Source organism: Bufo bufo, chromosome 3, assembly GCF_905171765.1.
Source record: "Bufo bufo chromosome 3, aBufBuf1.1, whole genome shotgun sequence".
NCBI lineage: Eukaryota > Metazoa > Chordata > Amphibia > Anura > Bufonidae > Bufo > Bufo bufo.
This window is the reverse complement of record NC_053391.1, coordinates 18,102,405-18,129,973: the sequence shown is the minus strand read 5'-3', so window position 1 is coordinate 18,129,973 and position 27,569 is coordinate 18,102,405. Positions and strand designations below refer to the sequence as shown.

General features: G+C 49.3%; 1 protein-coding gene across 1 annotated transcript in view; it reads left to right on the top strand.

The window, feature by feature from the left end:
* The first annotated feature begins 1,607 nt into the window (after positions 1 to 1,607).
* The window catches only part of MAEL (maelstrom spermatogenic transposon silencer), a 73,352-nt gene continuing 47,390 nt past the window's right edge, over positions 1,608 to 27,569 (top strand). Inside the window, exons 1-3 of the mRNA XM_040421740.1 lie at positions 1,608 to 1,739; positions 14,742 to 14,840; positions 24,778 to 24,847. Coding sequence (XP_040277674.1) covers positions 1,608 to 1,739; positions 14,742 to 14,840; positions 24,778 to 24,847 — 301 coding nt within the window. The remainder of the gene's footprint in view (positions 1,740 to 14,741; positions 14,841 to 24,777; positions 24,848 to 27,569) is intronic.

The window sequence follows — 27,569 nt, the reverse complement described above, 5'->3', positions numbered from 1 at the left end:
AGACGCCTCTCCCCTGCTCCTCCGCACCGTTCATCTGTATCGCTGTCCTGAGGACGGCGATACAGATGAATTTGGAGATGAGCGCTTCCAGAATGGAAGCGCTCATCTCCACTCCTGCTGCCTCCGGACAGAAAGGGCGCCCCCCCTCTTCTGTCCTGAGGGATGCGCCCCGTGCGGTCGCACCCCTCTAGAAGCGGCCTTGGCAGGACACGTAATGGGCGCAGTGACACCAAATTTCCTCCTGAGGATAGCTCATCAATAGAAAAAGCCCGGAGAACCCCTTTAACCTGGTCGCTACCAGCTCCATACATGTACGGTGCTGGAGCGTTAGGCAAACATGGCGCCCGCTCGCACGTGCAGTGGCCGTCAAGTCTCTGCTGTTTCAAACAAAAAAACTGCAGCGCAAATGCATTTTTTTTTCAATTCCACAACATTTGAATTTTTTTTCCAGCTTCCAACTACATCCTATGCAATATTAAATGGAGCCATTACAGCGGGACAAGTCCTCATACGGCTATGTGAACGGAAAAATAAAAAAGGTATAGCTACAAGAAGGCAGGGAGTAAAAAATGCAAAAGCGCAAAAACCGCACCATTGTCAAGGGGTTAAAGACGTCCACAGAATATTTTGTGAGCTGAAAAAACCTGATGCGGAATCCACATTAGTTTTTTTTTCTGTGTGTTTTTTTCCTGACACGTTTTTTAACATGGTTTTTGTTGTGGTTCGGGGGCGAGGATTTTCATTCCTGACCATTTTCAGTGGAAGTTTTGGACGCGGAATCTGCATCAGGAATGGCCAGGACATCTCTTTTTTCCACGGTGCGGTTTTTAAAACCACACGTGGGAATAAAAAAAAGCGCTGTATGGTTTAACATGCGGAATCTCCAATAAAATCAATGGGGAAGTCCTGCATGCGAATACGGTTTTGTGCATGAGGCTGAAACATCGCCTTCTGTTGCTCTGTTCTGTTAAAGAACCGGAAAAACTAAAAATAAAGTTCCCGCTAGCATTAACATAGTCGGTGGTGTTATATTAGCGTCAGTTCAGCGCAGTCGGACTCCGTTCCCTCAGGTTTCCGTTATTTTTGACGAGAAGAAAAGTGCTGCCTGCTGGATAACGGAAACATGGCGGAAAGGAGCTTGGTTAATGCCATGAATATCCCGTTCATACAGAGCAGCCAACGCTTCTAGCTGTCAGTCCCTGACTCCGTGGACACCAACGCGGGTGGATTATAGAGAGTGTAAACCCCAAATTACCACGTAAGCATGCTTTTTTATTTTTACATTGATTTAATGTTTCACCTGTAAAAAAACACTAATATGGTAAAAGGAAAAAAGTTTGGAAAAGGGGATTTGCTGTGACAAAAACTGCAATGTGTAACTGACCCCAGAGGGCTGCAAAAAACCGCATCTGACCACAGCACAAGGTGATTAGTGTCAGGGCACCTGTGTGGTTACCATGGAGACAGTCGGTGACGTGCGGCGCAATCCAGCGGCGGCCCAACGTGAGGAGCACGTCGCTGGTCACGTGATGGCGCGACTAGGCCTGTGCGGAGCGGCGTCGGGCGCCATTTTGTTTCCGTCAGGAGGAGAGACGACACGTCACGTCATGCCGAACAAGCGGGCTTCGCGGAACGCTTACTTCTTCTTCGCCCTGGACATGATCCCGGAGCTGCGGCGCCGCGGGTTCTGTGTGGCCGGAGTGAAGGAGGCCATACCGCTGTGCTCCGGGGAGTGGGCCGTGAGTGACACCTACCTTACACCCGGGCCCTGGCCTGAGGATGACCCTCTACATGCATGTCACATGTGCTCTGGGTGACCCAGTCTACATACTTGTCACATAGGCTGTGTGATTAATGAAATTAGATTAATTTGCCTTTTTTACAGCTCACACGGTTTGATTTTTTTTATATTCTGAGGTTGATTTCTTCTGGTGCTCTGTATCAGTGCAGCACGTGTGGGTCAGGACTGGGGGAGGGGATATAGTGTATATATAGAGGGAGGACTGGAGGAGGATATAGTGTATATAGAGGGAGGACTGGAGGAGGGGATATAGTGTATATAGAGGGAGGACTGGGGGAGGGGATATAGTGTATATAGAGGGAGGACTGGAGGAGGGGATATAGTGTATATAGAGGGAGGACTGGAGGAGGGGATATAGTGTATATAGAGGGAGGACTGGAGGAGGGGATATAGTGTATATAGAGGGAGGACTGGAGGAGGGGATATAGTGTATATAGAGGGAGGACTGAAGGAGGATATAGTGTATATAGAGGGAGGACTGAAGGAGGATATAGTGTATATAGAGGGAGGACTGGGGGAGGGGATATAGTGTATATAGAGGGAGGACTGGAGGAGGGGATATAGTGTATATAGAGGGAGGACTGAAGGAGGATATAGTGTATATAGAGGGAGGACTGGGGGAGGGGATATAGTGTATATAGAGGGAGGACTGGGGGAGGGGATATAGTGTATATAGAGGGAGGACTGGAGGAGGGGATATAGTGTATATAGAGGGAGGACTGGAGGAGGGGATATAGTGTATATAGAGGGAGGACTGAAGGAGGATATAGTGTATATAGAGGGAGGACTGGGGGAGGGGATATAGTGTATATAGAGGGAGGACTGGAGGAGGGGGATATAGTGTATATAGAGGGAGGACTGGAGGAGGATATAGTGTATATAGAGGGAGGACTGGAGGAGGATATAGTGTATATAGAGGGAAGACTGGAGGAGGATATAGTGTATATAGAGGGAGGACTGGGGAGGGGGATATAGTGTATATAGAGGGAGGACTGGAGGAGGGGATATAGTGTATATAGAGGGAGGACTGGAGGAGGGGGATATAGTGTATATAGAGGGAGGACTGGAGGAGGGGGATATAGTGTATATAGAGGGAGGACTGGGGGAGGGGGATATAGTGTATATACAGGGAGGACTGGAGGAGGATATAGTGTATATAGAGGGAGGACTGGAGGAGGATATAGTGTATATAGAGGGAGGACTGGGGGAGGGGATATAGTGTATATAGAGGGAGGACTGGGGGAGGGGGTATAGTGTATATAGAGGGAGGACTGGGGAGGGGGATATAGTGTATATAGAGGGAGGACTGGGGAGGGGGATATAGTGTATATAGAGGGAGGACTGGGGAGGGGGATATAGTGTATATAGAGGGAGGACTGGGGAGGGGGATATAGTGTATATAGAGGGAGGATATAGTGTATATAGAGGGAGGACTGGGGGAGGGGATATAGTGTATATAGAGGGAGGACTGGAGGAGGATATAGTGTATATAGAGGGAGGACTGGAGGAGGATATAGTGTATATAGAGGGAGGACTGGAGGAGGATATAGTGTATATAGAGGGAGGACTGGAGGAGGGGGATATAGTGTATATAGAGGGAGGACTGGGGGAGGATATAGTGTATATAGAGGGAGGACTGGGGGAGGAGGATATAGTGTATATAGAGGGAGGACTGGGGGAGGAGGATATAGTGTATATAGAGGGAGGACTGGAGGAGGATATAGTGTATATAGAGGGAAGACTGGGGGAGGATATAGTGTATATAGAGGGAGGACTGGGGGAGGATATAGTGTATATTCTCCTCCAGTCCTCCCTCTATATACACTATATCCTCCTCCTCAAGTCTTCCCTCTATATACACTATATCCTCCTCCAGTCCTCCCTCTATATACACTATATCCTCCTCCCCCAGTCCTCCCTCTATATACACTATATCCCCTCCTCCCTCTATATACACTATATCCCCCTCCTCCAGTCCTCCCTCTATATACACTATATCCTCCTCTAGTCCTCCCTCTATATACACTATAGCCTCCTCCAGTCCTCCCTCTATATACACTATATCCTCCTCCAGTCCTCCCTCTATATACACTATAGCCTCCTCCAGTCCTCCCTCTATATACACTATATCCTCCTCCAGTCCTCCCTCTATATACACTATATCCCCTCCCCCAGTCCTCCCTCTATATACACTATATCCCCTCCCCCAGTCCTCCCTCTATATACACTATATCCTCCTCCAGTCCTCCCTCTATATACACTATAGCCTCCTCCAGTCCTCCCTCTATATACACTATATCCTCCTCCAGTCCTCCCTCTATATACACTATATCCCCTCCCCCAGTCCTCCCTCTATATACACTATATCCCCTCCCCCAGTCCTCCCTCTATATACACTATATCCCCTCCCCCAGTCCTCCCTCTATATACACTATATCCTCCTCCAGTCCTCCCTCTATATACACTATATCCCCTCCTCCAGTCCTCCCTCTATATACACTATATCCCCTCCTCCCTCTATATACACTATATCCCCCTCCTCCAGTCCTCCCTCTATATACACTATATCCCCTCCTCCCTCTATATACACTATATCCCCCTCCTCCAGTCCTCCCTCTATATACACTATATCCTCCTCCAGTCCTCCCTCTATATACACTATATCCTCCTCCCCCAGTCCTCCCTCTATATACACTATATCCCCTCCTCCCTCTATATACACTATATCCCCCTCCTCCAGTCCTCCCTCTATATACACTATATCCTCCTCTAGTCCTCCCTCTATATACACTATAGCCTCCTCCAGTCCTCCCTCTATATACACTATATCCTCCTCCAGTCCTCCCTCTATATACACTATAGCCTCCTCCAGTCCTCCCTCTATATACACTATATCCTCCTCCAGTCCTCCCTCTATATACACTATATCCCCTCCCCCAGTCCTCCCTCTATATACACTATATCCCCTCCCCCAGTCCTCCCTCTATATACACTATATCCTCCTCCAGTCCTCCCTCTATATACACTATATCCTCCTCCAGTCCTCCCTCTATATACACTATATCCCCTCCTCCAGTCCTCCCTCTATATACACTATATCCCCCTCCCCCAGTCCTCCCTCTATATACACACTATATCCTCTCCTCCAGTCCTCCCTCTATATACACTATATCCCCCTCCAGTCCTCCCTCTATATACACTATATCCCCTCCCCCAGTCCTCCCTCTATATACACTATATCCTCCCCCAGTCCTCCCTCTATATACACTATATCCTCCTCCTCCAGTCCTCCCTCTATATACACTATATCCTCCTCCAGTCCTCCCTCTATATACACTATATCCTTCCTCTATATACACTATACCCCCTCCCCCAGTCCTCCCTCTATATACACTATATCCCCCTCCCCCAGTCCTCCCTCTATATACACTATATCCCCCTCCTCCAGTCCTCCCTCTATATACACTATATCCCGCTCCTCCAGTCCTCCCTCTATATACACTATATCCCCTCCTCCAGTCCTCCCTCTATATACACTATATCCTCCCCCAGTCCTCCCTCTATATACACTATATCCTCCTCCAGTCCTCCCTCTATATAGTGTATATAGAGGGAGGACTGGAGGAGGGGATATAGTGTATATAGAGGGAGGACTGGAGGAGGATATAGTGTATATAGAGGGAGGACTGGAGGAGGATATAGTGTATATATAGAGGGAGGACTGGAGGAGGATATAGTGTATATATAGAGGGAGGACTGGAGGAGGATATAGTGTATATAGAGGGAGGACTGGGGGAGGGGATATAGTGTATATAGAGGGAGGACTGGGGGAGGGGGATATAGTGTATATAGAGGGAGGAGGGGATATAGTGTATATAGATGGAGGACTGGGGAGGGGGATATAGTGTATATAGAGGGAGGATATAGTGTATATAGAGGGAGGACTGGGGGAGGATATAGTGTATATAGAGGGAGGACTAGAGGAGGATATAGTGTATATAGAGGGAGGACTGGGGGAGGAGGATATAGTGTATATAGAGGGAAGACTGGTGGAGGAGGATATAGTGTATATAGAGGGAGGACTGGAGGAGGATATAGTGTATATTCTCCTCCAGTCCTCCCTCTATATACACTATATCCTCCTCCTCAAGTCTTCCCTCTATATACACTATATTCTCCTCCCCCAGTCCTCCCTCTATATACACTATATCCTCCTCCAGTCCTCCCTCTATATACACTATATCCTCCTCCAGTCCTCCCTCTATATACACTATATCCCCTCCTCCCTCTATATACACTATATCCTCCTCCAGTCCTCCCTCTATATCCTCCTCCTCCAGTCCTCCCTCTATATACACTATATCCCCTCCCCCAGTCCTCCCTCTATATACACTATATCCCCTCCCCCAGTCCTCCCTCTATATACACTATATCCTCCTCCAGTCCTCCCTCTATATACACTATAGCCTCCTCCAGTCCTCCCTCTATATACACTATATCCTCCTCCAGTCCTCCCTCTATATACACTATATCCCCTCCCCCAGTCCTCCCTCTATATACACTATATCCCCTCCCCCAGTCCTCCCTCTATATACACTATATCCCCTCCCCCAGTCCTCCCTCTATATACACTATATCCTCCTCCAGTCCTCCCTCTATATACACTATATCCCCTCCTCCAGTCCTCCCTCTATATACACTATATCCCCTCCTCCCTCTATATACACTATATCCCCCTCCTCCAGTCCTCCCTCTATATACACTATATCCCCTCCTCCCTCTATATACACTATATCCCCCTCCTCCAGTCCTCCCTCTATATACACTATATCCTCCTCCAGTCCTCCCTCTATATACACTATATCCTCCTCCCCCAGTCCTCCCTCTATATACACTATATCCCCTCCTCCCTCTATATACACTATATCCCCCTCCTCCAGTCCTCCCTCTATATACACTATATCCTCCTCTAGTCCTCCCTCTATATACACTATAGCCTCCTCCAGTCCTCCCTCTATATACACTATATCCTCCTCCAGTCCTCCCTCTATATACACTATAGCCTCCTCCAGTCCTCCCTCTATATACACTATATCCTCCTCCAGTCCTCCCTCTATATACACTATATCCCCTCCCCCAGTCCTCCCTCTATATACACTATATCCCCTCCCCCAGTCCTCCCTCTATATACACTATATCCTCCTCCAGTCCTCCCTCTATATACACTATATCCTCCTCCAGTCCTCCCTCTATATACACTATATCCCCTCCTCCAGTCCTCCCTCTATATACACTATATCCCCCTCCCCCAGTCCTCCCTCTATATACACACTATATCCTCTCCTCCAGTCCTCCCTCTATATACACTATATCCCCCTCCAGTCCTCCCTCTATATACACTATATCCCCTCCCCCAGTCCTCCCTCTATATACACTATATCCTCCCCCAGTCCTCCCTCTATATACACTATATCCTCCTCCTCCAGTCCTCCCTCTATATACACTATATCCTCCTCCAGTCCTCCCTCTATATACACTATATCCTTCCTCTATATACACTATACCCCCTCCCCCAGTCCTCCCTCTATATACACTATATCCCCCTCCCCCAGTCCTCCCTCTATATACACTATATCCCCCTCCTCCAGTCCTCCCTCTATATACACTATATCCCGCTCCTCCAGTCCTCCCTCTATATACACTATATCCCCTCCTCCAGTCCTCCCTCTATATACACTATATCCTCCCCCAGTCCTCCCTCTATATACACTATATCCTCCTCCAGTCCTCCCTCTATATAGTGTATATAGAGGGAGGACTGGAGGAGGGGATATAGTGTATATAGAGGGAGGACTGGAGGAGGATATAGTGTATATAGAGGGAGGACTGGAGGAGGATATAGTGTATATATAGAGGGAGGACTGGAGGAGGATATAGTGTATATATAGAGGGAGGACTGGAGGAGGATATAGTGTATATAGAGGGAGGACTGGGGGAGGGGATATAGTGTATATAGAGGGAGGACTGGGGGAGGGGGATATAGTGTATATAGAGGGAGGAGGGGATATAGTGTATATAGATGGAGGACTGGGGAGGGGGATATAGTGTATATAGAGGGAGGATATAGTGTATATAGAGGGAGCACTGGGGGAGGATATAGTGTATATAGAGGGAGGACTGGAGGAGGGGATATAGTGTATATAGAGGGAGGACTGGAGGAGGGGATATAGTGTATATAGAGGGAGGACTGGAGGGGGATATAGTGTATATAGAGGGAGGACTGGAGCAGGATATAGTTTATATAGAGGGAGGACTGGAGGAGGATATAGTGTATATAGAGGGAGGACTAGAGGAGGATATAGTGTATATAGAGGGAGGACTGGGGGAGGAGGATATAGTGTATATAGAGGGAAGACTGGTGGAGGAGGATATAGTGTATATAGAGGGAGGACTGGAGGAGGATATAGTGTATATTCTCCTCCAGTCCTCCCTCTATATACACTATATCCTCCTCCTCAAGTCTTCCCTCTATATACACTATATTCTCCTCCCCCAGTCCTCCCTCTATATACACTATATCCTCCTCCAGTCCTCCCTCTATATACACTATATCCTCCTCCAGTCCTCCCTCTATATACACTATATCCCCTCCTCCCTCTATATACACTATATCCTCCTCCAGTCCTCCCTCTATATCCTCCTCCTCCAGTCCTCCCTCTATATACACTATATCCTCCTCCAGTCCTCCCTCTATATACACTATATTCCCTCCTCCAGTCCTCCCTCTATATACACTATATCCTCCTCCAGTCCTCCCTCTATATAGTGTATATAGAGGGAGGACTGGAGGAGGGGATATAGTGTATATAGAGGGAGGACTGGAGGAGGATATAGTGTATATAGAGGGAGGACTGGAGGAGGGGATATAGTGTATATAGAGGGAGGACTGGAGGAGGATATAGTGTATATAGAGGGAGGACTGGAGGAGGATATAGTGTATATAGAGGGAGGACTGGAGGAGGATATAGTGTATATAGAGGGAGGACTGGAGGAGGATATAGTGTATATATAGAGGGAGGACTGGAGGAGGATATAGTGTATATAGAGGGAGGACTGGAGGAGGATATAGTGTATATAGAGGGAGGACTGGAGGAGGAGGATATAGAGGGAGGACTGGAGGAGGATATAGTGTATATAGAGGGAGGAGGGGATATAGTGTATATAGAGGGAGGACTGGAGGAGGATATAGTGTATATAGAGGGAGGACTGGAGGAGGATATAGTGTATATAGAGGGAGGACTGGAGGAGGATATAGTGTATATAGAGGGAGGACTGGAGGAGGGGATATAGTGTATATAGAGGGAGGACTGGGGGAGGATATAGTGTATATAGAGGGAGGACTGGGGGAGGGGGATATAGTGTATATAGAGGGAGGAGGGGATATAGTGTATATAGAGGGAGGAGGGGATATAGTGTATATAGAGGGAGGAGGGGATATAGTGTATATAGAGGGAGGACTGGGGGAGGGGATATAGTGTATATAGAGGGAGGACTGGAGGAGGGTATAGTGTATATAGAAGGAGGACTGGAGGAGGGTATAGTGTATATAGAAGGAGGACTGGAGGAGGATATAGAGGGAGGAGGGGATATAGTGTATATAGAGGGAGGACTGGAGGAGGAGGATATAGTGTATATAGAGGGAGGAGGGGATATAGTGTATATAGAGGGAGGACTGGAGGAGGATATAGTGTATATAGAGGGAGGACTGGAGGAGGATATAGTGTATATAGAGGGAGGACTGGAGGAGGATATAATGTATATAGAGGGAGGACTGGAGGAGGATATAGTGTATATAGAGGGAGGACTGGAGGAGGATATAGTGTATATAGAGGGAGGACTGGAGGAGGATATAGTGTATATAGAGGGAGGACTGGAGGAGGATATAGTGTATATAGAGGGAGGACTGGAGGAGGATATAGTGTATATAGAGGGAGGACTGGAGGGGGATATAGTGTATATAGAGGGAGGACTGGGGAGGGGGATATAGTGTATATAGAGGGAGGACTGGGGAGGGGGATATAGTGTATATAGAGGGAGGACTGGGGAGGGGGATATAGTGTATATAGAGGGAGGACTGGGGAGGGGGATATAGTGTATATAGAGGGAGGATATAGTGTATATAGAGGGAGCACTGGGGGAGGGGATATAGTGTATATAGAGGGAGGACTGGGGGAGGGGATATAGTGTATATAGAGGGAGGACTGGAGGAGGATATAGTGTATATAGAGGGAGGACTGGAGGAGGATATAGTGTATATAGAGGGAGGACTGGAGGAGGGGGATATAGTGTATATAGAGGGAGGACTGGGGGAGGATATAGTGTATATAGAGGGAGGACTGGAGGAGGATATAGTGTATATAGAGGGAAGACTGGGGGAGGAGGATATAGTGTATATAGAGGGAGGACTGGAGGAGGATATAGTGTATATTCTCCTCCAGTCCTCCCTCTATATACACTATATCCTCCTCCTCAAGTCTTCCCTCTATATACACTATATCCTCCTCCAGTCCTCCCTCTATATATACACTATATCCTCCTCCCCCAGTCCTCCCTCTATATACACTATATCCCCTCCTCCCTCTATATACACTATATCCCCCTCCTCCAGTCCTCCCTCTATATACACTATATCCTCCTCTAGTCCTCCCTCTATATACACTATAGCCTCCTCCAGTCCTCCCTCTATATACACTATATCCTCCTCCAGTCCTCCCTCTATATACACTATAGCCTCCTCCAGTCCTCCCTCTATATACACTATATCCTCCTCCAGTCCTCCCTCTATATACACTATATCCCCTCCCCCAGTCCTCCCTCTATATACACTATATCCCCTCCCCCAGTCCTCCCTCTATATACACTATATCCTCCTCCAGTCCTCCCTCTATATACACTATAGCCTCCTCCAGTCCTCCCTCTATATACACTATATCCTCCTCCAGTCCTCCCTCTATATACACTATATCCTCCTCCAGTCCTCCCTCTATATACACTATATCCTCCTCCACCAGTCTTCCCTCTATATACACTATATCCTCCTCCCCCAGTCCTCCCTCTATATACACTATATCCTCCTCTAGTCCTCCCTCTATATACACTATATCCTCCTCCAGTCCTCCCTCTATATAAACTATATCCCCTCCTCCAGTCCTCCCTCTATATACACTATATCCCCCTCCAGTCCTCCCTCTATATACACTATATCCCCTCCTCCAGTCCTCCCTCTATATACACTATATCCCCTCCTCCAGTCCTCCCTCTATATACACTATATCCTCCCCCAGTCCTCCCTCTATATACACTATATCCTCCCCCAGTCCTCCATCTATATACACTATATCCCCTCCTCCCTCTATATACACTATATCCCCCTCCCCCAGTCCTCCCTCTATATACACTATATCCCCTCCCCCAGTCCTCCCTCTATATACACTATATCCTCCTCCAGTCCTCCCTCTATATACACTATATCCTCCTCCAGTCCTCCCTCTATATATACACTATATCCTCCTCCAGTCCTCCCTCTATATATACACTATATCCTCCTCCAGTCCTCCCTCTATATACACTATATCCTCCTCCTCCAGTCCTCCCTCTATATACACTATATAGAGGGAGGACTGGAGGAGGATATAGTGTATATAGAGGGAGGACTGGGGGAGGATATAGTGTATATAGAGGGAGGACTGGAGGAGGGGATATAGTGTATATAGAGGGAGGACTGGAGGAGCGGGATATAGTGTATATAGAGGGAGGACTGGAGGAGGGGGATATAGTGTATATAGAGGGAGGACTGGGGGAGGGGGATATAGTGTATATAGAGGGAGGACTGGGGGAGGGGGTATAGTGTATATAGAGGAAGGATATAGTGTATATAGAGGGAGGACTGGAGGAGGATATAGTGTATATAGAGGGAGGACTGGAGGAGGAGGATATAGTGTATATAGAGGGAGGACTGGGGGAGGATATAGTGTATATAGAGGGAGGACTGGAGGAGGGGGATATAGTGTATATAGAGGGAGGATATAGTGTATATAGAGGGAGGACTGGAGGAGGATATAGTGTATATAGAGGGAGGACTGGAGGAGGGGGATATAGTGTATATAGAGGGAGGACTGGAGGAGGATATAGTGTATATAGAGGGAGGACTGGAGGAGGATATAGTGTATATAGAGGGAGGACTGGAGGAGGATATAGTGTATATAGAGGGAGGACTGGAGCATGATATAGTGTATATAGAGGGAGGACTGGAGGAGGATATAGTGTATATAGAGGGAGGACTGGAGGAGGATATAGTGTATATAGAGGGAGGACTGGAGGAGGATATAGTGTATATAGAGGGAGGACTGGAGGAGGGGGATATAGTGTATATAGAGGGAGGACTGGAGGAGGGGGATATAGTGTATATAGAGGGAGGACTGGAGGAGGAGGATATAGTGTATATAGAGGGAGGACTGGAGGAGGAGGATATAGTGTATATAGAGGGAGGACTGGGGGAGGATATAGTGTATATAGAGGGAGGACTGGAGGAGGATATAGTGTATATAGAGGGAGGACTGGAGGAGGGGATATAGTGTATATAGAGGGAGGACTGGGGGAGGGGGATATAGTGTATATAGAGGGAGGACTGGGGGAGGGGGATATAGTGTATATAGAGGGAAGACTGGAGGAGGGGGATATAGTGTATATAGAGGGAAGACTGGGGGAGGAGGATATAGTGTATATAGAGGGAGGACTGGAGGAGGATATAGTGTATATCATCCCCCAGTCTTCCCTCTATATACACTATATCCTCCTCCAGTCCTCCCTCTATATACACTATATCCCCCTCCTCCAGTCCTCCCTCTATATACACTATATCCTCCTCCTTCAGTCCTCCCTCTATATACACTATATCCTCCTCCTCCAGTCCTTCCTCTATATACACTATATCCTCCTCCTCCTGTCCTTCCTCTATATACACTATATCCCCTCCTCCTGTCCTTCCTCTATATACACTATATCCTCCTCCCCCAGTCCTCCCTCTATATACACTATATCCTCCTCCAGTCCTCCCTCTATATACACTATACCCCCTCCTCCAGTCCTCCTTGTATATACACTATATCCTCCTCCAGTCCTCCCTGTATATACACTTTATCCCCTCCTCCAGTCCTCCCTCTATATACACTATATCCTCCCCCAGTCCTCCCTCTATATACACTATATCCTCCCCCAGTCCTCCCTCTATATACACTATATCCTCCTCCAGTCCTCCCTCTATATACACTATATCCTCCCCCAGTCCTCCCTCTATATACACTATATCCTCCTCCAGTCCTCCCTCTATATACACTATATCCTCCTCCAGTCCTCCCTCTATATACACTATATCCTCCCCCAGTCCTCCCTCTATATACACTATATCCTCCCCCAGTCCTCCCTCTATATACACTATATCCCCTCCTCCAGTCCTCCCTCTATATACACTATATCCTCCTCCAGTCCTCCCTCTATATACACTATATCCTCCTCCAGTCCTCCCTCTATATACACTATATCCTCCCCCAGTCCTCCCTCTATATACACTATATCCTCCTCCAGTCCTCCCTCTATATACACTATATCCTCCTCCAGTCCTCCCTCTATATACACTATATCCTCCTCCAGTCCTCCCTCTATATACACTATATCCTCCTCCAGTCCTCCCTCTATATACACTATATAGAGGGAGGACTGGAGGAGGATATAGTGTATATAGAGGGAGGACTGGAGGAGGATATAGTGTATATAGAGGGAGGACTGGAGGAGGATATAGTGTATATAGAGGGAGGACTGGAGGAGGATATAGTGTATATATAGAGGGAGGACTGGAGGAGGAGGATATAGTGTATATAGAGGGAGGACTGGAGGAGGGGGATATAGTGTATATAGAGGGAGGACTGGAGGAGGGGGATATAGTGTATATAGAGGGAGGACTGGAGGAGGATATAGTGTATATAGAGGGAGGACTGGAGGAGGATATAGTGTATATATAGAGGGAGGACTGGAGGAGGAGGATATAGTGTATATAGAGGGAGGACTGGAGGAGGAGGATATAGTGTATATAGAGGGAGGACTGGAGGAGGGGGATATAGTGTATATAGAGGGAGGACTGGAGGAGGATATAGTGTATATAGAGGGAGGACTGGAGGAGGGGGATATAGTGTATATAGAGGGAGGACTGGAGGAGGATATAGTGTATATAGAGGGAGGACTGGAGGAGGATATAGTGTATATAGAGGGAGGACTGGAGAAGGAGGATATAGTGTGTATATAGAGGGAGGACTGGGGGAGGGGGATATAGTGTATATAGAGGGAGGACTGGGGGAGGGGGATATAGTGTATATAGAGGGAGGACTGGAGGAGGATATAGTGTATATAGAGGGAGGACTGGAGGAGGGGGATATAGTGTATATAGAGGGAGGATATAGTGTATATAGAGGGAGGACTGGAGGAGGGGGATATAGTGTATATAGAGGGAGGACTGAAGGAGGGGTATATAGTGTATATAGAGGGAGGATATAGTGTATATAGAGGGAGGACTGGAGGAGGGGGATATAGTGTATATAGAGGGAGGATATAGTGTATATAGAGGGAGGAGGGGATATAGTGTATATAGAGGGAGGAGGGGATATAGTGTGTGTCATCCACAGATTCCCCCCTTATCACAGGGCGTCCTTCATAGATCCCCCCCCTTATATCAGTGTCATCCACAGATCCCCCATCACAGGATGCCGTCCGCAGTTGCTTTTCCCCGTAATAAGATCTCGCTGAAGTTTTTTCTGAGTTCCTGTTGAATATTAGTTGACTTTTCTTGATTCTGATCTTTATTGATGGAAATTTGCACATTTTTTTCTAGTTGCTTTCGTTTCAAGAAAGGCAAAAATATGCAGAAAAGGCCAAAGAGTGGAAGAGCCGCGACCTTGAACCTCCGAGACCAAGCGCTGATAATGAAAAGGTGAGCGCGCCCTGCCTGCTGCGGACACAGCCGCGGCATGCGGTCTGTGTGCGTCTACAGCCGCCTCAGTGGTCGGGAGTCACCTGCCAGTCTACACCGCATACATGTGTATGTGCGGAGTTACAGATCGTATATACATGTGTATGTGCGGAGTTACAGATCGTATATACATGTGTATGTGCGGCGTTACAGATCGTATATACATGTGTATGTGCGGCGTTACAGATCGTATATACATGTGTATGTGCGGCGTTACAGATCGTATATACATGTGTATGTGCGACGTTACAGATCGTATATACATGTGTATGTGCGGCGTTACAGATCGTATATACATGTGTATGTGCGACGTTACAGATCGTATATACATGTGTATGTGCGGCGTTACAGATCGTATATACATGTGTATGTGCGGCGTTACAGATCGTATATACATGTGTATGTGCGGCGTTACAGATCGTATATACATGTGTATGTGCGGCGTTACAGATCGTATATACATGTGTATGTGCGGCGTTACAGATCGTATATACATGTGTATGTGCGGAGTTACAGATCGTATATACATGTGTATGTGCGACGTTACAGATCGTATATACATGTGTATGTGCGGCGTTACAGATCGTATATACATGTGTATGTGCGGCGTTACAGATCGTATATACATGTGTATGTGCGGCGTTACAGATCGTATATACATGTGTATGTGCGGCGTTACAGATCGTATACCCGTGTGTGCGTGGTTATTTACCGTATATACATGTGTATGTGCGGCGTTACAGATCGTATATACATGTGTATGTGCGGCGTTACAGATCGTATACCCGTGTGTGCGTGGTTATTTACCGTATATACATGTGTATGTGCTGTCGGGGTGTAGTTATTCAATGAATCATTATTAATTATGGTCATAAAATAATTAACCATGAAAAAGAAAATTTGTCATAAATTCTTGAAATCATGACCTGGTGAATTGTAGACAAACTAATCGATACAATTCACATCTGAGTCCGACTATTTCACTATTTCCTCAGATAAGAAGTTCTTTTGACGTTAATGATTATAAAAATAAGCAGATTTATTGGTTACACGGTTATAAACATATATAAGGCTACTTTCACACTGCCGTTTCTGGGTCCGCCTGTGAGATCCGTTTCAGGGCTCTCACCAGCGGTCCAAAACTGATCAGTTTAGCCCCAATGCATTCTGAATAGATAAGGATCCGTTCAGAATGCATCAGTTTGCCTCCATTCAGCCTCCATTCCGCTCTGGAGGCTGCTTGCAGCGTTTTGATGTCCGTCTGACGAAACTAAGCCAAACGGATCCGTCCTGACTTACAATGTAAGTCAATGGGGGCGGATCCGTTTTCACTGACACAATATGGTGCAGTTGAAAACGGATCCGCCTCCCATTGACTTTCAATGTAAGTCAAAACGGATCCGTTTACATTATCATAAACACACAAAAAAACGGATCCGTTCTGAACAGATACAAGCGTTTGCATTATAGGTGCGGATCCGTCTGTGCAGATACCAGACGGATCCGCACCTAAACGCAGGTGTGAAAGTAGCCTTAGTAGATAAACACAATGATACATGCAAATGAATATTTCTCGCCCAATTCCTTGGGGGACACAGGAAACCTTGGGTATAGCTCATCTCCATAGGAGGCGTGACACTAAGTGAAAGACTGTTAAGCCCCTCCTCCAGCAGCTATACCCTCAGCCTGGAGCGAGCGACTACCAGTTTTTTGCTTAGTGTCAAGGAGGCAAGACACTCTCTGCACTGCAGAGCTGTCTTTGCTAAAGATTTTATTTTTTCTCTTTTTATTATTTTCAACTTTTTTCCTTTTTTCAACAGGGACAACAGAGTCGCAAAGACCTCTCTATTTTCCCGGGGTTGAGCTGCGCCAGTGCCGGTTATCCGCACTGCTGCCCCCCCCACAGAAGAAAAGGAGGACCAGGGCAGCCCAGCTCCCCTGCATCCCGCCAGCACAAGGGTCGCCCGCCTGCAAGCCCCTCTCCAGCTTCCTGCCACTTCGGTGCCAGTGGCTGAAGGGGCGTCCCTGCTGGATGAACTGAGGGTGAAAATGTCGACTGGTGAGGTGGCTATGCAGCCGTTCCAACCCCCCCCCCCCCCCCCCCCGTTAGGGTTTTAACTTCTGTGTTGCCTCTGCCTAGCCTTGTCACATTACAAGGCTTACTGTCGGCTTCCCCCCCCCTTGTGTGTGGAGCAGGACGTAGCGGTGCTCGTGGGGGAGGGTTTACTGCAAGTTTACCTCAGGTGCTGCGGCCTTGTGGGGCCGCCTTTTGTTATCTCGGCCAGTGCTGCCGCTGTGTTCAGCTGCCGGCTGACTTCTCTTGCCGGTTACCGGTGTGTCATTCGCCGCCGGTGTATAAGGAGGTGGTCGGGGGGCAATATTTTCTCGGCGGCATATTTGTTTGAATCGCGCGCGCGAAAGTTCCGGCGGGGGGCGGAGCTTCGTTCCGCTTCTCCTGTACATGTTAGACATTCAGTCGGGGGGGCGGACGTCTTTCTTCCCGCTCCTCGCTGGCCCCGCCTCCTCTTCGTGCCTGCTCTCAGGACGGATCGTTTTTACCTCAGGTTTTACCTCAGGTTTTACCTCTGCTGTTGCCGCTGCTGTTGTCGCTGCTGTTGTCGTCCGCTCCCACTGTGATCTAGTAGGACTGTTGACCCTTTCTAGCTCTGCAGCCCTCTGGCCTGGACGCTTTTATATTACTTCAGCCAACATGTCTGACCCCTCAGCGCCGGCCGGTCCTTGGTATCACACCTGCACCGCATGTAAGGCGCCCCTCCCTCAAGGGCAGCCTGACCCGCATTGCTCGGCTTGCAAAGCCCTATTACAGGGTCCGCCATCTGTTGTGTCACCCCCTGGCCTATTGGATCCCCCTGACTGGGCTAGGTCCCTTTCCCAGGCTGTGGTCAGCCTCTCTAACGTTGTGGGCCGCCTTGCAGAGGTATTGCCCTTATCGCAGCCGGATATTTCCCCTGCTGGGCCCTCCGGGTCCGCTATCTTAGCTGACCAGTCTGAGTCCCTCTCTCCAGGCGACACCTCCAGAGCCCGTCAACCCCAGAAGCGGTCTAGGGCAGAGCGCCTATCATCCTCGGATGCTTCAGTATCACCCCCAAGGGTGCGCTCTCAGTCGGGCCCTTCCTCGATACAGGATATGCCCTCTGAAGGGGAACTAGTTGATTCAGATTGTGATATGGACTCGGCCTTGCCTTCAAAACTGGCTTCTGCTGTGGGCCATCTTATTAACAATATTCGTGATACCTTTAAGATTCACGATGATCCTCCTAATTCTGAAAAAAACAGTGTTTCCTTTTTTCGCCAAAAACAGACGTCTGCAGTTTTTCCCCTCCACACTGACTTCTCGTCGGTGGTTTCCAAGGCCTGGGCCCGCCCTGATGCCCGTTTTACCCCGCCTAAGAAGTTGGATATCTGTTATCCATTCCCGGCGGATTGCATTACAAACTGGGCGTCACCACCCAAAGTCGACCCCCCGGTGGCCCGTTTGGCAAAAAGCACGGCTATTCCCGTTGCTGATGGCTCTTCCTTACAATCCACTGAGGATCGCCGTATAGAGGCCATTACCAAAGGTATCTTTGCAGCCTCCGGTTCCGCCCTCCGGCCGGTCTTTGCTTCCGCTTGGGCTGGAAAAGCGGTTTCAGAGTGGGCTTCTCAGCTGGATCAGGAGCTTGAATCCGACGTCCCTATTCAGGACCTCCGTGCTCTAGCCCAACTTATCGTTCAAGCCGGCAAATTCGTCTGTGAAGCATCCCTTGATGCGGGGGCTCTCATAGCCCATTCGTCTGCCCTGGCCGTTTCGGCCAGGAGGGAGCTTTGGTTAAAGGTTTGGACGGCGGACTCCACGTCAAAGCGGTCTCTTACTGGCCTTCCCTTTACTGGTTCTCGATTGTTCGGGACCCGCTTGGATGAAATCATATCCGAAGCCACGGGGGGGAAGAGTACGCATCTTCCTCAATCTAGGACTAGGACCACCACTCGAGGCCGTCCCACTTTTTCTCGCTTCAGGTCTTCCCGCAGGGCTCCCGCACCTCGCACCTCTTCAGGTCCATCCCCTAGCTCTGTCCAAGACAGACGTAAGAAACCTTTTTTTCGGACCCAGCCCTCCTGGCGCAAGTCACAGCCTGCTCGCCCTCCCGCGACCAAGCAGAACACTACCTGAAGGTGCGCCCCCACCCGCCCGGGTGGGGGGACGTCTCTTCCTGTTCAGGGACTTCTGGCAGGCGCACGTCTCCGACGCCTGGGCTCTCGAAGTTGTGTCTTCCGGGTACAAACTCGAGTTTACGTCCCTCCCCCCAGTTCGGTTCTTTCGCTCCCGGGTTCCCCGGGATCCCCAAGGGGCGGCCGATTTCTTTACTGCCACTCGCACCCTTCTGGACAAAGGGGTCATCGCTTCGGTTCCCATGGAAGAAAGATTCAAGGGGTTCTATTCGAACCTTTTTGTGGTCCCCAAAAAAGAAGGCTCGGTTCGTCCCATTCTGGATCTAAAACGGTTAAACCGTTTTCTTCGTCTTCAGCGATTCCGGATGGAGTCTCTCAGGTCGGTGGTGGCCTCTCTGGAAAAAGGGGAGTTCCTGGCCTCTATCGACATCCAGGACGCCTACCTTCATATTCCAATCGCTCGGTGTCATCAGTGCTTTCTGCGCTTTGCAGTGGGGTCCGACCAGTACCAGTTCGTTGCTCTCCCCTTCGGGCTGGCGACGGCCCCTCGCGTTTTCACAAAGGTCCTTGCCCCTGTCCTCGCCTTACTTCGTTCCAGGGGAGTTTTTCTTCTTCCATATTTGGACGATCTCCTTATCAAGGCACCCTCTCTGTCACTGACATCCGCCAGTGTGGACCTCTCGCTACAAACCTTACGCCGGTTCGGTTGGATTATCAATCTTCCCAAATCCGCTCTTGTTCCATCCAGGCAATTGATCTTTCTGGGGATGCTGCTGGATACAGATGCAGCGGAGGTTCGGCTTCCGTCAGAGAAGCGCCAGCTCCTTCATCGGTCGGTTCGGAGCCTTCTGACCCACCGCCATCCTTCCTTCCGGTTCAGCATGCGGGTCTTGGGGCAGATGGTGTCCTGTTTCGAAGCAATCCCCTACGCGCAGTATCACTCCCGCACCTTTCAGACTGCCATTCTGTCCGCATGGGACAAGTCCCAGGAAAGTCTGGATCAGCACTTTCCCCTTCCCCCCCCAGGTTCGCTCCTCTCTCCTCTGGTGGTTACGGACCCCTCTCCAAGGGAAGTCCTTCCTGCCGATAACTTGGTTGGTGATTACCACCGATGCCAGTCTGCGGGGTTGGGGGGGGTGTTTCCTCCTCGGTCCGTACAAGGCACTTGGTCTCCATCGGAGTCCAAACTGCCGATCAACGTTCTGGAGCTGAGGGCGGTTCTCCTTTCACTCCGGCATTGGACTTCGCTGCTTCAGGGTCTCCCTGTTCGTGTCCAATCAGACAATGCCACGGCTGTGGCATACATAAATCATCAGGGGGGCACTCGCAGCGCGGCGGCGATGAGGGAGGTGTCTCTAATCCTTCGCTGGGCGGAAATTCATGTTCCAGCCATTTCGGCCATTTACATCCCGGGGGTGGACAATTGGGCGGCGGATTTCCTCAGCCGGACGACGATCGACCCGGGCGAGTGGTCTCTGCACCCCGACGTCTTCGAGTCTCTTTGCCTTTGTTGGGGTCGTCCGGACGTGGATCTCATGGCCTCCAGATTCAACCACAAACTTCCCACCTTCATGGCCAGAACCAAGGATCCGGACGCTTACGGCGCGGACGCGCTCGTCCTTCCCTGGACGGAGTTCTCTCTCCTCTACGTTTTTCCGCCCCTGCCTCTTCTTCCACGAGTCCTTCGGAAGATCGCGGCGGAGGGCACGCCTGCGATCCTAATAGCCCCGGATTGGCCTCGTCGTCCTTGGTACGCCGACCTTATGTTGCTCCTGGCAGACGCCCCCTTGCCTCTGCCTCTAAGAGAAGACCTCCTCTCTCAAGGGCCGATCTTCCACCAGCATTTAGGGTCGCTACGTTTAGCGGCGTGGCTATTGAAACCGCGGTCCTAACGCGGCGGGGGTTTTCTGCTGACGTGGTCCGTACCATGATTCGTGCGCGTATACCGGCATCGTCCAGGATTTATTACCGAACCTGGCGGGCCTATTTGAATTTCTGCGAGACCTTAGATGTTCATCCCCTTCGGTTTTCTCTCCCCACGATTTTATCCTTCTTGCAGTCTGGTCTGGACTTGGGTTTAGGTCTCAGTACCCTAAAGGGTCAGATCTCAGCGCTTTCGATCCTTTTTCAGCGACCTCTGGCTCCGCTCGGTCCAGTTAAGACTTTTCTTCAGGGGGTTGCTCACTATGTTCCCCCGTATCGCGCTCCCGTTCCATCTTGGGATCTTAATGTTGTGCTGACGGCTCTCCAATCTTCTCCTTTCGAGCCTTTGCGCAGGGTTTCCCTTCGCTTGTTGTCTTGCAAAGTTTTTTTCCTCGTTGCCATCACGTCTCTTCGGCGTGTGTCTGAATTGGCGGCACTTTCTTGCGTAGAACCCCTCTTGGTTTTTCACCAGGACAAGGTGGTTCTCCGCCCGGTTCCGGACTTCCTTCCGAAGGTGGTGTCCGCTTTTCACCTGAATGAAGATATTGTCCTTCCTTCTCTGTGCCCGTCCCCGTCTCATCCTCGGGAACGGGATCTTCACCGTCTGGATGTTGTTAGGGCTCTGAGGATCTACTTGGATGTAACTAGACCCTTTCGGCGCTCGGATTCTCTATTTGTGGTTCCGGAGGGTCCGCGCAGGGGGCTGGCGGCATCTAAAGTGGTTATTGCCCGCTTCATCAAGATGGCTATTGCTGAGGCTTACCGTGCTAAGGGCAGGGAACCGCCCTTTGGTGTTACCGCTCATTCTACCAGAGCGGTCGGGGCTTCCTGGGCTCAGCGGAATCGAGCTTCGGCTGAACAATTGTGTAAGGCGGCCACCTGGTCTTCTTTGCACACTTTCACCAAGTTCTACAAGGTGAACACTTATGCATCGGCGGATGCTGCTTTGGGCCGCCTGGTCTTGCAGGCAGCGGTTTCTTGATACCTGCGGTGGTTTAATTCATCTTGGGTTGTGGTCCCTCCCTATTTGTGGACTGCTTTTGAACGTCCCAAGGTTTCCTGTGTCCCCCAAGGAATTGGGCGAGAAAACGAGATTTTTGTATAACTTTACCAGTAAAATCTCTTTCTCGCTCTTCCTTGGGGGACACAGCACCCACCCATTGTTTTGGTTGCCCTGACGGGAGTTTTTGACTTGTTGGTGTTAATTTGGTCGATCCTTGCCTTTGTTTTAACTACTTGGGCACATAACTGGTAGTCGCTCGCTCCAGGCTGAGGGTATAGCTGCTGGAGGAGGGGCTTAACAGTCTTTCACTTAGTGTCACGCCTCCTATGGAGATGAGCTATACCCAAGGTTTCCTGTGTCCCCCAAGGAAGAGCGAGAAAGAGATTTTACTGGTAAGTTATACAAAAATCTCGTTATTCAGCGTTGATATAAAGCATTACAAGCTTAACAATACATCTGAGTGGAAATAACTCGTCACATTATAACCAAGCTGTTATAGGTTAGGATATCAAAGTAGGGACATAAGTTATATACACTGCTCAAAAAAATAAAGGGAACACAAAAATAACACATCCTAGATCTGAGTTAATTAAATATTCTTCTGAAATACTTTGTTCTTTACATAGTTGAATGTGCTGACAACAAAATCACACAAAAATTAAAAAATGGAAATCAAATTTTTCAACCCATGGAGGTCTGGATTTGGAGTCACACTCAAAATTAAAGTGGAAAAACACACTACAGGCTGATCCAACTTTGATGTAATGTCCTTAGAACAAGTCAAAATGAGGCTCAGTAGTGTGTGTGGCCTCCACGTGCCTGTATGACCTCCCTACAACGCCTGTGCATGCTCCTGATGAGGTGGCAGACGGTCTCCTGAGGGATCTCCTCCCAGACCTGGACTAAAGCATCTGCCAACTCCTGGACAGTCTGTGGTGCAACGTGACGTTGGTGGGTAGAGCGAGACATGATGTCCCAGATGTGCTGACACACTCCAGCCACATGAGGTCTAGCATTGTCTTGCATTAGGAGGAACCCAGGGCCAACCGCACCAGCATATGGTCTCACAAGGGGTCTGAGGATCTCATCTCGGTACCTAATGGCAGTCAGGCTACCTCTGGCGAGCACATGGAGGGCTGTGCGGCCCTCCAAAGATATGCCACCCCACACCATTACTGACCCAATGCCAAACCGGTCATGCTGGAGGATGTTGCAGGCAGCAGAACGTTCTCCACGGCGTCTCCAGACTCTGTCACGTCTGTCACATGTGCTCAGTGTGAACCTGCTTTCATCTGTGAAGAGCACAGGGCGCCAGTGGCGAATTTGCCAATCTTGGTGTTCTCTGGCAAATGCCAAACGTCCTGCACAGTGTTGGGCTGTAAGCACAACCCCCACCTGTGGACGTCGGGCCCTCATATCACCCTCATGGAGTCTGTTTCTGACCGTTTGAGCAGACACATGCACATTTGTGGCCTGCTGGAGGTCATTTTGCAGGGCTCTGGCAGTGCTCCTCCTGTTCCTCCTTGCACAAAGGTGGAGGTAGCGGTCCTGCTGCTGGGTTGTTGCCCTCCTATGGCCTCCTCCGCGTCTCCTGATGTACTGGCCTGTCTCCTGGTAGCGCCTCCATGCTCTGGACACTACGCTGACAGACACAGCAAACCTACCTGCCACAGCTCGCATTGATGTGCTATCCTGGATAAGCTGCACTATCTGAGCCACTTGTGTGGGTTGTAGACTCCGTCTCATGCTACCACTAGAGTGAAAGCACCGCCAGCATTCAAAAGTGACCAAAACATCAGCCAGGAAGCATAGGAACTGAGAAGTGGTCTGTGGTCACCACCTGCAGAACCACTCCTTTATTGGGGGTGTCTTGCTAATTGCATATAATTTCCACCTGTTGTCTATCCCATTTGCACAACAGCAAGTGAAATTGATTGTCACTCAGTGTTGCTTCCTAAGTGGACAGTTTGATTTCACAGAAGTGTGATTGACTTGGAGTTACATTGTGTTGTTTAAGTGTTCCCTTTATTTTTTTGAGCAGTGTACATCACTTCTGTTCAGAGAGAACCTCATGATATCAGGACGGGCATGTCTAATCCTAGACCTCAATATAGAATGCTAAATACATTCCACCCCTCTAACCAACTACACATCACATGACTTCCAGATGGGCAAATCCATCCAAGGATATAACTTAGAAGAGACAACTGTATCCTTCCGCCCCATCCTGGACTATTTTCACACATGTGACTTTGGTAAGAATATTAAGACAAATAACAGGGATCTAGGATCTTGAATGTGAAGGACTTGAAACAAGTCTTTCCTGTGGGAATCCATTACTTAGCTTGGCGAAGAATATCACTATCCATATACAATATATAGGCAATCATTTAATGCTCTGATAAATTACGAGTCTTGATTATTCTGCAGGTTGAATGAAGCCTCACAATATCCTTAGGCTACATCTCAATAATGAAGTTAATCAAATTTTTTGTTTATTTATTCCCCAATCTAGATGGTATAATTTCATCCACATTATCCAATTAGTCTTAATAAAATGAAATATCATTCTTTGTGTCTCTTACCAAGTCCTAGTAGGAATCTCGCTTCTGCTCCTAGGAAAGCTGGGTGGTCCATCATCGCATATTTTGGTATTGCAGCTCAGGCCCATTCATTTCAATGGGGCTGAGCTGCTCCTAGGCCACGTGACTGTATGTGCAGGTTTATATACTGTGTGTGCAGGGTTATATACAGTATGTGTGTGCACGCGGGGCCATGACTGATGACAGGACTCTCTTTCAGGGGCTAAGGTTTAATTATCAGGTTGAAGGAGAACAGAGAGGGCAAGACCGGTACAGCAAGAGCCGTGAAGGTAAGAACGATCTCTGAAGCGGGTTAGTTTTTGGCTGTATTTTAAATCCTAGCTATATTATTAGACAGTGCGCACCTCTGCGCTATTTCCGCTGGTCCTGTGGGGAGTGGAAGCCTCAGGACCGCAGGCAGTGGAGTCTGCCTTATGTTCAGAAGCACAGGTCTGGACGATGGGGGCTGTTGTCGGACAGCCCCTTTTAATTATTGTTCTTATACGATATAGCTTATTTTCCCTTCGTCCTATGACAGCACCAGGAGAGAGGATCCTCCGCCCAGGACAGGAAACCCACAGATATTTAAGAAGGAAGGGCCTCTCCATTCCTCAGTGGTTTTCCTGTCCTGGGATAGGATTCCTACAAGCGTCTGCTGAGTTGTTTCTCTCCAAGTTAACTCACCGGCTGGGCTGGGGAGCGTGCCAGGTGAGTTCCCCCGCTACGCGCTCCCTGAAGACTGTGGAAAGGGGGTGGCATACCTGGAAGCCTCCTGAGAAATTCAGTTTTTTTCCCTGCCTAACGCAATTAGCGGGGACGGTCGGACAAGAGGACGGGAGCGCAGGTGTTGCGAAGATAGCACCTCCCGTCCGTAGTATCGCGAGACCACGGGAGCAGGAAGCAAGATCTCGCGATACTTCGTCCAATTTCCGGCCGCATTAAGTCCAGCTAGAGCCGCCTGCGGATCCTTGTCGTGAAGGACCAGATCCAAGGCGTGTGTTGGACCTCTGACAGCATGGAGGACGCTGGAGAGGCACAGAAGGACTGGTCTACCCCTGCACCTGTAGTATGGTTTGAAGGTATGTACAGCAGGGGGTTCTGTCCCCCCTCGTTGTTCTTCCTTGTCATATGGGTTTATTATGGCATATTGTCTTTTAGGATAAACCCAGGAAGGTGTCGGCTGAGACAAAGCATAAGGAATGTGGAATTTGTAAGGCTAAGTTGCCCCATCCTATGTTAAACTCCTCTGTCGCTCCTGCATAGAAAACACTATAGCGGAAGAGTCCCCCTCAGTGTTCAAATGTATGAAAAGACTGATTAGAGAAGAAGTGGGTAATGCCCTTAAATCTAAAAAAGACGCCCATAGAAGCAAAGACAGATCCCCTTCTGGTCAGAAGATCTCGGACGTTTCTAGTTAGGATGAAAATACCTTAGTAGAAAGTGTGGAAATTTCATCCTCGGAGGAGGATAGGGGTGGTAGACCGTTCTTCCCCGTTCAGGACGTTGATCAACTTCTGAAAGCCGTTAGAGCTACTATGAATATTGAGGACCCCGAGGAAGTGAGATCAGTACAGGTTGGAAGGCAGAAAAAATAGATTTTTTTTTCTCGCTCATATCATTGGGGGACACAGGACCGTGGGTATAGCTTGCTGCTGCCACTAGGAGGCGACACTAGGCTGAAGACTGTTAGCTCCTCCCCTGCTGGCTATACCCCCTCCAGCCTGGAGAGAGCATTCCAGTTTTTAGCTTAGTGTCGTAGGAGGCAGACCTCCCTGCTTAGCAGGGTGGCTCTTTTGGAAATTTTATTTTTTATTTTATTAGGTTCATGGGGCACAGATTCACATGGCGTCTCTGTCTCCCTGGGAGGCTGGCCGGTGTCGGTTGTCCCACCGCCTTGCTCCCCCCAAGAAGACAAGTGGACCAGGGCAGCCTCGCTCCCCTGCTTCCCACCAGCATTAGGGCCACCTGCTCACCAGCCCTATCCTGCCCGGACCCCTGATGCCTTTTGCCAGCGGTCGTTGGGTGGCCCTGCTGGGATGACATCTAAGGGCGAACAGAAGACAGGTGAGTATTACTCCCCCTCTCTCCCTCCCTTAGCTCATCACCCCTGTCTGCTAGGTAGCGATCTCCCTCCTGCGTCCTCATCGATCCTCAACGGCAGCGGCGGTACGGCACTGTGGGGGTTAATGTCGGCAGCATCGCGGCTATGCTACTACAAGGAGAGCGGTCCGATCTCTCCCTCTTCAGTGCTTTTCCTCCCCACTCCACTTCTTAAGTCTCCAGGCATCTCCTGAGGCGCTATATTAACCCCTTCCCGTCTCATGGCGGCTCCTAGCATGCGAACGCCGGGACTTCTTCCTCACACGACCCACGCAGGGGGCGGAGCCTATATTTCCGCGCGCGGGGGCGGAACCTATTTTCCGAACGCGGCACTCCGGAAGACCTCTCCAGCGCTCCCTTGCCACAAGGACACAGGACCTGGGACTTCTAATGGTAGGAGATCGCTACCCCCTCCAGCATAGAGAAGCCACACAATGTCAGACCCAGCCAAGACCCCTCCCCAGGCACCCTGCAGGACCACTTATTATGCCTGCACTTCATGTTCTGTTAAATTCCCTCGTGGCCAGTCACTCTCACTATGCTCTGCATGTCAGGCGGCCCCACAGAGCCATCCATCCATATTGTCACAACCCACAGGAGTTCAAGACCCCTCTGGCTGTGGAGAACCTGACCGGGCAAGGTGACTGTCCCGGGCAGTAGAAGACCTCTCCAAAGTCTCCCATTCCACCCTTTCATTACTGGGTCGTTTGGTAGAGAAATCACCCACAGTGCAGCCCTCACCTTCAGATGGTGAGATTGCGGATTCAGATACGGAGATGGACCTGGAGCAGTTTTCCCAGATTGCGTCTATGGTAGATAGTCTGATTTCAGCTATCCGGGACACTTTTTCGGAGTTCAAGAGGACCTCCCCTCCACCAGCCACCAGGGAGTGTTGTTTTTGCGTGCAAAGCA